General features: G+C 46.8%; 1 protein-coding gene across 3 annotated transcripts in view; it reads left to right on the plus strand.

The window, feature by feature from the left end:
* LOC132764189 (methanethiol oxidase-like) overlaps nucleotides 1-16283 on the plus strand; it is a 53942-nt gene that overhangs the window by 15221 nt on the left and 22438 nt on the right. The window contains exon 12 of one of the 3 annotated variants that reach the window (XM_067472340.1): nucleotides 824-1063. The exons of 1 other annotated variant lie outside the window; for it this stretch is intronic. In XM_067472340.1, the coding sequence (XP_067328441.1) occupies nucleotides 824-986 (163 nt within the window). In that variant the 3' untranslated portion in view covers nucleotides 987-1063. Of the gene's footprint in view, nucleotides 1-823; nucleotides 1064-13991; nucleotides 14132-16283 lie in introns of those variants that run through there. One more of the 3 variants, XM_060758072.2, reaches the window with a different exon arrangement.

Raw genomic sequence — 16283 nt, forward strand, 5'->3', positions numbered from 1 at the left:
TTGGTTCAATTCCATCATTGGTGGAGTTCAGAATGCTCTTTGATTGTAGGTGAACTAGACATCCCAGTAACTACACTTGCCGCACTTGCTCCCTTGCCTGGCCCGCTTTGGGTCCGGAGGCGTGCCTCTTCTCCTGACTTTCTCCTCAGCCATTGGGACCAAGAGAGAGAGAGAGAGAGAGAGAGAGGTGGAGATGCCCACCTTTCCTGAAGGTAGGTGCAAAAACAAAGGAGGGAGCGGAGGTGGGAGATACTTCCAGCCGGAGGGGCTCTCTCTCTCTCTTGGTCCCAATGGCTGAAGAGAAAGTCAGGAGAAGAGGCGACTTTTGGTGCGCACGCTGGGGTCTTCAGACACGCCTCCAGACCCGAAGCGGGCCAGGCGCGGTGGCTCCGCCCCTTGGCCCACCCGCAGATTGGGGAGAGGAGAGGAGGCGGGTGGAGTGCCGGGGGATCGGGAAAGGGAGCCGGTCATGGGGAAGGGATCAAATGTGGAGAACGATTGAGCGCCGGCTCTGTTCGCGCACCCGGTGGCCGGGTGGAGCAGGAACGAGAGGGGCTAGGCGAGGCTCAAGGGCCCGGCCCCTTTGGGAAGAGGATCGCCCGGCAGCGAGGCAAGAAAGCCGAGGCTCCCCCCGGACTGCTAGGCTGTTGTGAGCTGAGGGGGCGCCCCTCAAGTGGCGGCCGAGGGGCATTTACAGAGGCGCCTCTGCGCCCCTGGCAAAAAAAAGTGTTCTGTGACCGCTTACTTCGCGTAATGGACGAGCCGCCCCTGGCCGTGGGTCAACACACAACCTTGACTCCCCCTCGCATTATTTATTTTCCAGGAAAGGTTCGGTCATGCTCCAGCTGGACGTGGACACTGTGAAGGGCGGCCTTTGCGTGAACCCAGAATTCTTGGTGGATTTCGGACATGAGCCTTTTGGTCCAGCTCGGGCGCAAGAGATGCGCTACCCTGGTGGGGATTGCATCTCTGAGATCTGGGAGTAGCGCGCATGCTTTCCAAGTTGGCTTCATATCGGTGGGGAAATCACTCGAGAACCGGGATCTATCCACCATAATTTGCAAATAAATCTGTTAAAAACCAGACAATGCAATTTTCTGGATATGTTTTCTCATGTTGTCTCTCATAGTTGAGGTCTACCGTAGGTGACTGTGGAGCCGTGTTCTTGACCTGCATCTTCTCCCACAGTGAGGGCATCGATTTCCAGGTGGAAGGCGGTCCCGGTTGGGGTTGGCTTGACGCGCCTTCCTCTTGGCATGTTTCTCTCTTTCACCCTCCATTCGTGCCTCTTCAAATTCTGCAGCACTGCTGGTCACAGCTGACCTCCAGCTGGAGCGCTGGAGGGCCAGGGCTTCCCAGTTTTCAGTGTCTATGCCAGAGTTTTTGAGATTGGCTTTGAGCCCATCTTTCAATCTCTTTTCCTGCCCTCCAAGATTCCGTTTTCTGTTCTTGAGTTCGGAGTAGAGCAACTGCTTTGGGAGATGGTGGTCGGGCATCCGGACGACATGGCCAGTCCAGCGGAGTTGATGGCGGAGGACCATTGCTTCAGTACTGGTGGTCTTTGTTTCTTCCAGCACGCTGACTTTTGTCCACTTGTCTTCCCAAGAGATTTGCAGGTTTTTCGGAGACAGCGCTGATGGAATCGTTCCAGGAGTTGCATGTGACGTCTGTAGACAGTCCACGTCTCACAGACGTATAGCAGGGTTGCAAGGACAATAGCTTTATAAACAAGCACCTTGGTCTCTCTGTGGATGTCCCGGACCTCAAGCCCTTTCTGCTTCATTTGGAAGAATGCTGCACTCGCAGAGCTCAGGCGGTGTTGTATTTCAGTGTTAATGTTGACGTCTGTAGACAGTCCACGTCTCGCAGGCATATAGCAGGGTTGGGAGGACAACAGCTTTATAAACAAGCACCTTAGTATCCCTACGGATGTCCCGATCCTCAAACACTCTCTGCTTCATTCGGAAAAAAGCTGCACTCGCAGAGATCAGGCAGTGTTGTATTTCAGTGTCAATGTTGACGTCTGTAGACAGTCCACGTCTCGCAGGCATAGAGCAGGGTTGGGAGGACAATAGCTTTAGTTCTGTGAGTGCAGCATTTTTCCAAATGAAACAGAATATTTGAGGACTGGGACATCCGTAGGGATACCAAGTTACTTGTTTAAGCAACTTGGTATCCTACGGATGTCCCAGTCCTCAAATACTCTCTGCTTCATTTGGAAAAATGCTGCACTCGCAGAACTCAGGCAGTGTTGTATTTCAGTGTCAATGTTGACATCTGTAGACAGTCCACATCTTGCAGGGGTATAGCACGGTTGTGAGAACAATAGCTTTATAAACAAGCAACTTGGTATCCCTACGGATGTCCCGGTCCTCAAACACTCTCTGCTTCATTCGGGAAAATGCTGCACTCGCAGAGCTCAGGCGGTGTTGAAGATAGATAGATAGATAGATAGATAGATAGATAGATAGACAGATATGAAGAGTATAAACACAATTGTCATAACTGAAGGGTGACATCTGCCTTGTCGGTTGGGTCTAATTTTGGTTTACCTGAGGAGTCTAGGACATATTTTGGACCTCCTTTAAGTACTGATGGAATTTTCTTCGGGGTTAACCTGGCATGATGGGAGTTGTAGTTCACCTACAACCATATGCATTTTGTACGACGGGCACTCAAGCTAGCGTTGAACCAGTTAACCCTCCAAATTACGTATTAGTACCCACTGAAAATATTCCACAATCGACAGGGAAGAGGGAAAAGTTACAATGCAACCCAATGGCAGGAGAAGCAGAATGCCTTGTTTTGTGGCAATGACAACACAGTGCCACACGAGGTCGCATTTGGATTCTGCACAAGCAAAACACTAACTTGCACAAGTCTGACTCGCACAACTGCATTAAAAGAAATATTTTGATATATGTGTGTGTCCCAATGTATCTATGGCAAGCATCCTCAGAGGTTGTGAGGTCTGTTGGAAACTAGGCAAGTGGAATATGTATCTTTCTATCTGTGGAATATCCAGGGTGTGATTCAATGTCCAGGCAAGAATCAATCAGGGCCAGTGAACACCTCCCAACAAAGGATTACCCCCAGGCAGCAACAAGCCAGGCTTCGATGCTGTAAAGCCATTCAATTATAATCAAGGTGGCCAATTGCAACATCCATACTTGCCTCCAACGGACAAGAATTCTTTCTCCCACACTGGACATCATTCCACAGATATATAAAACCCACTTGCCTAGTTTCCAACAGACGTCAGAACCTCTGGGGATACCTGCCATAGATGGGGGAGAAACGTCAGGAGAGAATGCTTCTGGAACATGGTCAGGCAGCCCAGAAAACTCACAGCAACCCAGTGATTTCAGCCATGAAAGCCTTCAACCACACAAATTCCAGATGAGAAACAATCAGGGCCATTTAGCACCTTCCAACAAAGGATTCCTCCAGGCAGGAAGCATCCAGGCTTTGAGACTGCAAGGCCATTCAATGCTAATCAAGGGGGCCAATTGCAACACTCACACTTGCCTCAAACAGACAAGAGTTCTTTCTCCCACCCTAGACATCATTCCACAGATATAGAAACCCCACATGCCTAGTTTCCAACAGACCTCTGAGGATGCCTGCCATAGATATGTGTGAAACATCAGGAGAGAATGCTTCTGGAACATGGTCAGAGAGCCCGGAAAACTCACAGCAACCCAGTAAGGAACCTTGTGTTGACTTCCTTCTTAATGTAAGGAACCTTGGAAACATTTCCTTAGTTTAGCGCAGAAAACTCACAGCAACCTGTAAGGAGCCTTGTGTTTACTTCCTTCTTAACGTAAGGAACCTTGTAAACAGTCCCTTAACTTAGTGCAGAAATCTCACAGCAACCCAGTGAGGAGCCCTGTGTTGACTTCCTTCTTAATATAAGGAACCTTGGAAACATTTCCTTAACTTAGCTTAGCGCAGAAAACTCACAACAACCCAGTAAGGAGACTTGGGTTGACTTCCTTTTTAACGTAAGGAACCTTGTAAACATTTCCTTAACTTAGCTTAGCACAGAAAACTCACAGCAACCCAGTAAGGAGCCTTGTGTTGACTTCCTTCTTAACATAAGGAACCTTGTAAACATTTCCTTAACTTAGCTTAGCACAGAAAACTCACAGCAACCCAGTAAGGAGCCTTGTGTTGACTTCCTTCTTAACATAAGGAACCTTGGAAACATTTCCTTAACTTAGCTTAGCGCAGAAAACTCACAGCAACCCAGTAAGGAGCCCTGTGTTGACTTCCTTCTTAATATAAGGAACCTTGGAAACATTTCCTTAACTTAGCTTAGCGCAGAAAACTCACAACAACCCAGTAAGGAGTCTTGGGTTGACTTCCTTTTTAATGTAAGGAACCTTGGAAACATTTCCTTAACTTAGCTTAGTGCAGAAAACTCACAGCAACCCAGTAAGGAGCCCTGTGTTGACTTCCTTCTTAATATAAGGAACCTTGGAAACATTTCCTTAACTTAGCTTAGCGCAGAAAACTCACAGCAACCCAGTAAGGAGCCCTGTGTTGACTTCCTTCTTAATATAAGGAACCTTGGAAACATTTCCTTAACTTAGCTTAGTGCGGAAACCTCACAGCAACCCAGTAAGGAGCTTTGTGTTGACTTTCTTCTTAATGTAAGGAACCTTGTAAACATTTCCTTAACTTAGCTTTGCACAGAAAGCTCACAGAAACTCAATGATTCTGGCCATGAAAGCCTTCGACCGCACATTTTAAAAGCTAATGTTTGCTACCAGGCGTATGAGAAGTGTTTTAATATAGTTTGTAATTCCCGAAAAAGCTTTGATGATGAGATTGCCTCCTCATTTAAATATATATATACATTAGGCGTTGCTTGGAGCAATTGTCTTTTTTGTGTTTGTCACAAGACACAAAGCCCTTGCGGGTCCAGACAGGCTGATTGGGGACTTGAAAGCTTATCTCTTGTGGGTGCCGCGATTTAATTCTTATGGTGCTATCCATCCAAATTTAAATAAAAGAGAAATGCTCCAATAGATTAAAAGATATAAATGTATATATGTATGTACATAAGTTGGTTTGTTCTGCAAAGGCTTCAGCATGGCTTGACGGATCAGGCCCAAACTTGGAGCACATCTCCTTCATGATCCAACTTTTGCACTGCCTGCCACTCGTTCCCTGTCGCTGACCACAGCATATGTTCTGTACCAGAAACTACAGCTGATGTGGTCTATCCAATGTGATTTCCTGAATCAGCACCTCAAACTGAATCTAAAGTTGACCAAAAAACTGATTCGTAACCCTTTTGGTACTAATGTTGGAGAGTGGTCCCTGGTCAAAATGGTTCCTGGTCAAGAGGACCTTGGTCAGTGGTTCCTGGTCAAAATGGTTCCTAGTAAAGAGGTCCTTGGACAAAGTTGTTCCTGGTCAAAGTGGTTCCTGGTCAAGTGGTCCTTGATCAAAGTGGTTCCTGGTCAAGTGGTCCATGTTCAGATAGGTTCCTGGTCCATGGTAACAGTGGTTCCTGGTCAAGTGGTCCTTGATCAAAGTCGTTCCTGGTCAAGTGGTCCTTGCGCAAAGTGGTTCCTGGTCAACTGTTTCTTGGTCAAAGTGGTTCCTGGTCAAAATGGTTCCTGGTCAAGTGGTCCATGTTCACATCGGTTCCTGGTTAAGTGGTCCATGGTAAAAGTGGTTCCTGGTTAAGTGGTCCTTGGTCAAAGTCGTTCCTGGTCAAGTGGTCCTTGGGCAAAGTGGTTCCTGGTCAACTAGTCCTTGGTCAAAGTGGTTCCTGGTCAAAATGGTTCCTGGTCAAGTGGTTCCTGGTGAAGTGGTCCTTGGTCAAAGTGGTTCCTGGTCAATTGGTCCATGGGCAAAGTGGTTCCTGGTTAAGTGGTCCTTGGGCAAAGTGGTTCCTGGTCAAGTGGTCCTTGGTCAAAATGGTTTCTGGTCAAGTGGTCCATGGTCAAATCAGTTCCTGGTCAAGTGGTACAAGGGCAAAATGGTACCTGCTCAAGTGGTCCTTGGTCAAAATGGTTTCTGGTCAATTGGTCCATGTGCAAAGTGGTTCCTGGTCAAGTGGTCCTTGGTCAAAGTGGTTCCTGGTCAATTGGTCCATGTGCAAAGTGGTTCCTGGTCAAGTGGTCCATGGTCAAATCAGTTCCTGGTCAAGTGTTTCATGGTCAAGTGCTCCTTGGTCAAAGTGGTTCCTTGTCAAGTAGTCCTTGAGCAAAGAGGTTCCTGGTCAAGTGGTCATTGGCCAAAGTGGTTCCCTGTCAAGTGGTCCTTGGGCAAAGTGGTTCCTTGTCAAGTGGTCCTTGGTCAAAATGGTTCCTAGTCAAGTGGTCCTTGGTCAAAATGCTTTCTGGTCAAGTGATCATTGGTCAAAGTGGTTCCTTGGCAAGTAGTCCTTGGGCAAAGTGGTTCCTGGTCAAGTGGTCCTTGGGTAAAGTGGTTCTTTGTCAAGTGGTCCTTGGTCAAAATGGTTCTTGGTCAAAAGTGGTTCCTGGTCAAGTGATCATTGGTGAAAATGGTTCCTGGTCAAGTGGTCTTTGGTCAAAGTACTTCCTGGTCAAGTGGTCCTTGGTCAAAGTGGTTCCTGGTCAAGTGGTCCTTGTTTAAAATAGTTCCTGGTCAAGTGGGGAAGGGGAAGCTGTATGAGGGAAATAGAGGAAGGCTGGGAAAGTCCCAAACTGAACCTGCCCAGCATTAGCATTCTGAGGTAGCCCTTCTCAGAGTTGGAGAAAGGAGAAAGCAGTCAGGTAGTGGTCCCAAGAACATCCAGACAATATTGTGGAACACACAAACACACACGTGCACACACCCATTTTTGAATTAATCTTTCTATGCTACAGCAAAAAGCTTATGGTGTCACTTCAGAACCCGTTCATCTCCAGACATCTGAGTGAACAGCAAGATTTGAGTCTCCGAAAAACCCTAAAGCTGTCGAAAGGGAAAAGGGTATCGCTGCAGTGGCATGGCCCTCTGGCAAGAACCACAGGAACGGTTTCTGGAGGAGTCAGGCGGAGCTCCTGGATGGAGAACGTCTGCCAAGTCAGGCTGATTCCTCCCCCGGTTGAGGTTTTTGTGGGCACGGAGGGAGGCTCCCATTCGGGATCAGTTACAGGTGCCTGGATGCCCAAGACAGGCGAGTCATCCTTCAGTTCCATCTATGGTTGATCTTTGGTTTGCTTGAATGCAGTGTTTCTCAAACTGGGGGTCGAGAGGGGATGTCAGAGGGTCGTCAAAGTCCATCAGAAAGCACAGTATTTTCTGTTGGTTGTAGGGGTTCTTTGTGGGAAGTTTGGCCCAATTGTATCGTTTGTGGTGTTCAGATTACTCTTGACTGTAGGTGAACTAAAAATCCCAGCAACTACAACTCCCAAATGACAAGGTCTATTTTTTCCCAAACTCCACCAGTGTTCACATTTGGCCATCAACTCCACCGGATTGAATGCTACGTTGTCCGAATGCCCAAAGATCACCGTCTCCCAAAGCAGTAACTCTACTCCAAACTCAAGAACGGGAAACGCAAAGTTGGTGGTCAGGAAAAGAGATTTAAAGATGGGCTTAAAGCCAACCTTAAAAACTGTGGTATAGACACCCAGAGACAACTGGGGAGCCCTGGACCTTGAGTGCTCTAACTGGAGGTCAGCTGTGACTAGCAGTGATGCAGAATTCAAAGAAGCACGTATGGAGGGCGAAAGGGAGAAACGTGTTAAGAGGAAAGCGCTGACTGGGACCACCTTCTGTCTGGAAACCGATGTCCTCACTGCGGAAGAACATGTGGATCAAGAATAGGGCTCCACAGTCACCTACATATTCACCATTGACCGTTGCACCAGCTGTAGTTTCTGAACTGTCTTCAAGGGCAGCCCAATGTAGAGTGCATTACAGTAGTCCAATCTTGAGATAACTAAGGTGTGGACCACCATGGTCAAGTCAGACTACTCGAGGTACGGTCGCAGCTGGAGCACAAATTTTAGCTGTGCAAAGGCCCTCCTGGCCACCGCCGACACCTGAGCATCGAGCGTCGGCGCTGAATCCAGGAGGACCCCCAAACTGTAGACCTGTGTCTTCAGGGGGAGTGTAACTCCATCAAACACAGGTTGCCACCCTAGACCCCATTCGGCCAAGAGACTGACCTGGAGGACCTTTGTCTTGTCAGGATTCAATTTCAGCCTGTTGGCCCTCATCCAGCCAATCACAGCGGCTAGGCACTGGTCCAGAACCCAAGGGGCTTCCCTGGATTTTGGTGGAAAGGAGTAGTAGAGTTGTGTGTCATCTGCATAGAGATGACAATGAACTCCAAAACTATGGGTGACCTCACCCAGGGGCTTCATGTAGATATTAAAGAGAATGGAGGAAAGAACAGAACCTTGTGGGACCCCACAGGTCAAAGGCCAGGAGTCTGAGCAGGTATCTCCCAGATGCACCAACTGGGTGTGGTCCTCCAGAAAGGAATGGAGCCACTGTAATGCAGTACCCCCAAGACCCATTCTGGAGAGCTGTCCCAGAAGGATACCATGATCGATGGTATCGAAAGCTGCTGAGATGTCCAAGAGAACCAACAAGGTTACACTCCCCCGTCAAGCTTCCTGCAGAGGTCATCCACCAAGGTGACCAAAGCCATCTTGGTTTCGTGACCAGGCCTGAAACCGGATTGCAATGGTCAATGTATCGAAAGCCGCTGAGATGTCCAAGAGAACCAACAAGGTCACACTCCCCCTGTCAAGCTCTCTGCGGAGGTCATCACTAAGGCGACCAAAGCCATCTTGGTATTGTGACCAGGCCTGAAACAAGATTGCGATGGTCGATGGTATCGAAAGCCACTGAGATGTTCAAGAGAACCAACAAGGTCACACTCCCCCATCAAGCTCTCTGCAGAGGTCATCCACCAAGGCGACCAGAGCCATCTTGGTATTGTGACCAGGCCTGAAACCGGTTTGCGATGGTCAATGTATTGAAAGCCGCTGAGATGTCCAAGAGAACCAACAAGGTCACACTCCCCCTGTCAAGCTCTCTGCGGAGGTCATCACTAAGGCGACCAAAGCCATCTTGGTATCGTGACCATGCCTGAAACCGGTTTGTGATGGTCGATGGTATTGAAAGCCGCTGAGATGTCCAAGAGAACCAACAAGGTCACACTCCCCTTGTCAAGCTTCCTGCGGAGGTCATCCACCAAGGCGACCAAAGCTGTCTTGGTATCGTGACCAAGGCTGAAACTGGATTGCAATGATCGATGGTATCGAAAGCCGCTGAGATGTCCAAGAGAACCAACAAGGTCACACTCCCCCTGTCAAGCTCCCTGCGGAGGTCATCCACCAAGGCAACCAAAGCCGTCTTGGTATCGTGACCAGGCCTGAAACCGGATTGCGAATGTCAATGGTATCAAAAGCAGCTGAGATGTCCAAGAGAACCAACAAGGTCACACTCCCCTTGTCAAGCTCCCTGCGGAGGTTATCCACCAAGGCGACCAAAGCCATCTTGGTATCGTGACCAGGCCTGAAACCGGATTGTGATGGTCGATGGTATCGAAAGCCGCTGAGATGTCACACTCCCCCTGTCAAGCTCTCTCCGGAGGTCATCCACCAAGGCAACCAAAGCCGTCTTGGTATCGTGACCAGGCCTGAAGCCGGATTGTGATGGTCAATGGTATCGATAGCCGCTGAGATGTCCAAGAGTACCAACAAGGTCACACTCCCCCTGTCAAGCTCACTTCGGAGGTCATCCACCAAGGTGACCAAAGCCGTCTCAGTACCGTGACCAGGCCTGAAACCGGACTGCGATGGGTCCAGAAAATCGGTTTCGTCCAGGAATCCCTGGACGAAACCAATTGAACGAAACATGAAGAAACATAGCATTGAGCGAAACATGCAGGATGCCTCAAACCTACACCTGTTGATAGGTTGAGCACTGTGAAAGCCACGCACTGCACTGCTATCAGCCTCTTCTCAGTAGACTCAAATCAAGGGAAAGCTTCATGAGAATCATCACTCTTCTTAACGTTCCCCCAGCAAGAGTATCCCTCTGGGCAGCTAAACTGGGCAATTCCAACTGGATGACCCATCCCATGAGGATGTTCCTCCAAGGGTAAACCAAGAATGGGCAACATGGAAGTCTCTGAACAGACTCAGAAGCAGAGTGGGCAGATCAAAAGACAACCTGGCCAAATGGCACGACCTAAAAGAATCCTCCACCTTGTGTGACTGTGGAACAGAACAAACAAGTATGCATCTGTACGCTTGTCCACAACGCCCTGCCTCATGCACAGAGGAAGAATCATCAAGCTACAGATGATGTGTTCACTGTTGTCTGGTTTTCGAAGAGAAACAAGTGGATCAAATAAAGACATATTTTGGATCTCCTAAAGATCACCTGATCCGCATAGTTAAAGCAATGGTATTCCCTGTAGTAACCTATGGATGCGAGAGCTGGACCATGAATCATAGAATCCTAGAGTTGGAAGAGACCTCATGGGCCATCCAGTCCATTCTGCTAAAAAGCAGGAAAACTGCATTCAAAGCATCCCCGACAGATGGCCATCCAGCCTCTATTTAAAAGCCACCAAAGAAGGAGCCTCCACCACACTCTGGGGCAGAGAGTTCCACTGCTGAACAGCTCTCACAGTCAGGAAGTTCTTCCTAATATTCAGGTGGAATCTCCTTTCTTGTAGTTTGAAGCCATTGTTCCGTGTCCTAGTCTCCAGCAGAAAACAAGCTTGCTCCCTCCTCCCTGTGGCTTCCGCTCACATACTTATACATGGCTATTATGTCTCCTCTCAGCCTTCCCTTCTTCAGGATAAAACATGGCTAGCTCTTTAAGCCGCTCCTCATAGGGCTTGTTCTCCAGACCCTTGATCATTTGAGTCGCCATCCTCTGGACACATTCCAGCTTGTCAATATCTCTTTTCAATGGTGGTGCCCAGAATGGGACACAATATTCCAGGTGTGGTCTGACCAAGGCAGAAGAGAGCATGGGGACCACGACTTCCCTGGATCTAGACACTAGACTCCTCTAGATGCAGTCCTTCCCTTCCTTCTAGACACTATAGAGGCCAAAATCCCACTGGCGTTTTTAGCAGCATCCTATTGTTGGCTCATGCTTAACTTGTTGTCCACAAGGACACCAAGTATGCCCCTCGAGCCACGCATCGTCGCCCATTCTGTATCTTTGCATTTCATTTTTCAGAGTCTTAGATCATTGCTTCAAAGTTCAAACTAAACCCCAAAACGGCATGAATATTGCCGTTTACTTTTCCAAATGCCAATTAGGTTTGGGGTTTTTTTGCAATGCAAGCAGCTTGGAGCTGGTTCCTCTGCCCCAGAGGATGTCAGGCACCTCGCAAGATTAAAGCAAACATGTCTCTGGGGAAACAGATACGTATATATGATTACGAGTAGGGTTCCAGGGCATAGCTAAGTTTTTGTGAGTGATCTCGGCATGATGTGAGAAGGGGCATCTTTTGGGATGATATGAGAAGTGGCATCTTTTCCCCTGACATTAAGTCCCGTCATGTCCGACTCTGGGACTCTAGTGCTCATCTCCATTTCTAAGCCAAAGAGCCGGCGTTGTCCGTAGACACTTCCAATGTCATGTGGCCAGCATGACTGCATGGAGTGCCCTAACTTCCCACCGAAGTGGTAGCTATTCATCTACTCACATTTGTATGTTTTTAAACTGCTAGGTTGGCATAAGCTGGGACTAACAACGGAAGCTCACGCCGCTCCCCGGATTCGAACCTGTAACCTTTCGATCAGCAAGTTCAACAGCTCAGCGGTTTAACCCACTGCACCACTAGGGGCTCCATCTATCTATCTATCTATCCATCCATCCATCCATCCATCCATCCATCCATCCATCTATCTATCTGTCTAATAAAAGTGAATGTTTGTATGTGGAGGGTGGACGTAGGTGTATGTGGCAGCTTTCTGATTGGCTGTCACTTCCATATATCTATATCTATCTATCTATCTATCTATCTATCTATCTATCCATCTATCTATCTAATAAAAGTGAATGTTTGTATGTGGAGGGCGGACGTAGGTGTATGTGGCAGCTTTCTGATTGGCTGTCACTTCCATATATCTATATCTATCTATCTATCTATCCATCCATCTATCTATCTAATAAAAGTGAATGTTTGTATGTGGAGGGCAGACGTAGGTGTATGTGGCAGCTTTCTGATTGGCTGTCACTTCCATATATCTATATCTATCTATCTATCTATCTATCTATCTATCTATCTATCCATCTATCTAATAAAAGTGAATGTTTGTATGTGGAGGGCGGACATAGGTGTATGTGGCAGCTTTCTGATTGGCTGTCACTTTCACAGGCCACAGAGACTTGCACGAGCGACGGACCTGAACCAAGCTTGCCACACGTAACCCCCATGATGCACTATACGTCCTGGTACGGTTTGGGGGAGGGCGAACAATGGATGATGGGATTTGTAGCACTTTCAAACCCTTCGGTTCCCACAGACCACTGTGGTCCCCAACAAAGACCAATAAAGACCAAACTTGGCAAACAGAGCCCCCATCACGCACTCTACCTGCACTCCCTTCCTGAGACCATTACAACTGCCAGCAATGATGTATCATGCCCACAATTCACACAGAGAGCCCGCATGACCCACTCTACATCCTGGTACGGTTTGGAAGAATTTGGAGATGGATGATGGGACTTGCAGTCACTTCACTCACTTCCTGAGACCACTGAGATCCTCGCCAATGACTGATCAAGACCAAACTTGGCACACAGAACCCCCAAGACTCACTCTACATCCTGGTGTACTTTCAAAGAGGACAGACCATGGATGATGGGACTTCAAGTACCTCCACTCCCTTCCCAAGACTGCTGCAACCCTCATCCAAATACCAATAAAGACCAAACTTGGCACACAGAGCCCTCATGATCCATTCTACATCCCGATGCTGTTTGGAAAAGGACAGACGATGGGACTTGCAGTATCTTCACTCACTTCCTGAAACCACAGCGACATTCATCCAAATACCAATAAAGACCAAACTTGGCACAGAGAGCCCCCATGGCCAACTCAACATTATGGTGAGGTTTGGAGGAGAACAGACTATGGATGATGGGACTTCAAGTACCTCCACTCACCTCCACTAACTTCCCGAGACTTCTGCAAAACTCATCTAATGACCGATCAAGACCAAACTTGGCACACAGAGCACCCTTGTTCTCTTTTTCTCCCTTGTGGAGTCCAATGAGAGCAAACTACTTCGGGACTCGGGACACTATTTGCAGGAACTGAGGAGGAAAGCGGGAGAAAGGAAAAGAAACCGGGATGTTTTCAAAACAGCTGGGAAAGTGGGATGGCATAGGATGTATTTGCCAAGTTGCGTTTTATGAAATGAGGCGAAATGAGGTGTCGACGAAACTCAGGGGCCTCAGAGGCCCCACTTTGGATCAATACAATGCAAAGTATAGCCACAACAAGATCTGTTATGGAACTCCAATATGCCAATGATAATGTACTCTGTGCACATTCAGAAGAAGACCTACAAGCCACTCTAAACACCTTCGCAGAAGCATACGAGAAGCTCAGCCTCTCATTAAACATTGACAGATGACAAGCTATTTAACCTCAGGAGACTGAAAGCCAACACCAAGGTCACAACATCTGTTATGGAACTCCAATATGCCGATGACTTAGAAGACGAGACAAGAAATCACCTTAGTTAAACCCTATGAAAAATCCAAAAGAAGTGTTTTCAAAAAGCTTTTCTATCTTTTCAGAAGAAACAACCGGAGGAAAAAAATTCAGAAGGGGAAAATATATGAGCGCTGTCTGTCTGAAATTAATTGAATGGGGAGGGGTGGGACCACGATGAAAAAGGCCCCGTCTGAAACTCTGCTCTGTTTTTTTTCCCGGAGTCAGCTCTTTCCTTAATGAGTTTATTCCAGCGAACACACCTCCCTCCTCCAGCCGTCTGGATTAGTGATATATAAGGAGATGGAGAGATATCCTCGGCATTTATATAGGCTTCTTTAGGGAGCGGAGAGGCACCTTTCGTTGTCAGACGTATTGAGGTTGCAAAGGAGATGTCTAAGCACCAGACCAAAGTGTTGGATGAAGAAAAGGTAGTCCAGAAGACCCCGAATAAAGGTAAGACGCCCGGTTGTCTCCATTTGGGACATATATTCTGATTTAGGTCTTTATTGCATCCTCAAACTCAAGAAGATGTCTATGTCTGGAACCAAACAGTCTCCAATGCCAGGTTCTGCTTTGCTTTCTTCCTTGGTTTTTTGATTGTTTACAATTTTAATATATGGTTAATATTACTTAATACAGGTATTCCGTCTCTGCCAGGGTTTGGGTTCATTTACTTACTACTTAATACAGTGGATTGTTGGTATTGGCTAGAGTTTGGGTACCAAAATATATACAATATATATACCGTGTATGTATGTATGTATGTATGTATGTGTGTATATATATATATATATACACATACATACACACACACACACACACACACACAAAATGGCAGAGTAAAATATAGAAAACTAGCCGTCCCCTGCCACGTGTTGCTGTGGCTCACATGGGGGTTCTGTGTGGGAGGTTTGGCCCAATTCTATCATTGGTGGGGTTCAGAATGCTCTGTGATTGTAGGTGAACTATAAATCCCAGCAACTACAACTCGCAAATGTCAAGATTCTATTTCCCCCAAACTCCACCAGTGTTCACATTTGTGCATGTTGAGTATTCGTGTAGAGTTTGGCCCAGATCCATCATTGCTTGAGTCCACAATGATCTCTGGATGTAGGTGAACTACAACTCCAAAACCAAAGGACACTGCCCACCAAACCCTTCCAGTATTTTCTGTTGGTCATGGGAGAACTGTGTGCCAAGTTTGGTTCAATTCCATCATTGGTGGAGTTCAGAATGCTCTGTGATTGTAGGTGAACTATACATCCCAGCAACTACAACTCCCAAATGACAAAATCAATTTTTTTGAGAGAAGGACATACATTGGGTTGTTAAGTGTCTTGTGCCCAAATTTGGTGTCAATTCGTCCAGTGGCTTTTGAGTTCTGTTAATCCCACAAACGAACATTACATTTTTATGTATATAGATATGTGTTATTTTACCATTTTGTGTATATATGTGAGATATAGGTATAGATATATGCACCACATAAATAATAAAATAGCACAGAAAATGGCAAAGCCAAGATCTGCATTTTAGATTATATCTGGAGTATTTTCAAGCTGTGGATAGGTAGTTCACCTATCTCCAGAAAGCACTGTGGACTCAAACAATGACAGATCCGGACTAAACTTGGCACGAATACTCAATATGCCCAAATGTGAACACTGTTGGGAGTTTGGGGAGTTGTAATTGGCATTTGGGAGTTGTAATTGCTGGGATTTATAGTTCACCTACAATCAGAGAGCAAGTGGTATACTATTATTATTATTATTATTATTATTATTATTAATGGCTTTTGGGTGGAACTGGATGGGAGGAAGAGATTATCTCGCCAATGGCGGCCACTATCAGATATTGTTTGTTTGCTGTGTAATTGGAAATGGATCATAAATGCCATCCAACTGGGTCAGATTTGATCCATGGATAGCTTCCCCATCCATTCATATATTTGGAATGAAAAATGCCGGATCAAGGAGGCGAGTGAGTCATAAGGATGGACTGAGACAGGAATCTTTCAAAGGATAGTAAATAGAAGCATGAAGCAAGTGCCTCATCCACATCCTGGCACATCTACACTGGAGATCACCAAAGACCCTCAGAAAACACATATTTCTGATGGTCTTAGGAACTTATTTGTCAGAAGAAGGCTAAGATCTCTCTGCCGGTCTTTCTCTTCCTTTTTGGTGTTGGTGAACTACAACTCCCAGACTTCTAAAATAGCCCACCCCCAACCCCACCAATATTCAATGTTAGCCATGTGGGCAGTAAACCAAGTTTGGTTCAATTCCATTGCTGGTGTTTAGAGTGCTCTTTGATTGTAGGTGAACTATAAATCCCAGCAACTACAACTCCCAAGTGTCAAGGTTTATTTTTCCCAAACTTCAGCAGTGTTCACATTTGGCCACAATGAGTATTTGTGCCAAGTTTGGTCTGCAGTCATCATTGTTTGAGTCCACAGTGCTCTCTGGATGTCAGTGAACTAGAACTCCAAAATTCAAGGTCAATGCCAGCAACTGCAACTCCCAAATGTCAAGGTCTATTTTCCCCAGTGGTCACATTTGGGCATATTGAGTATTTGTGCCAAGTTTGGTCCGCAGCCATCATT

The sequence above is a fragment of the Anolis sagrei genome, chromosome 12 (genome assembly GCF_037176765.1).
Source record: "Anolis sagrei isolate rAnoSag1 chromosome 12, rAnoSag1.mat, whole genome shotgun sequence".
Taxonomy (NCBI): domain Eukaryota; kingdom Metazoa; phylum Chordata; class Lepidosauria; order Squamata; family Dactyloidae; genus Anolis; species Anolis sagrei.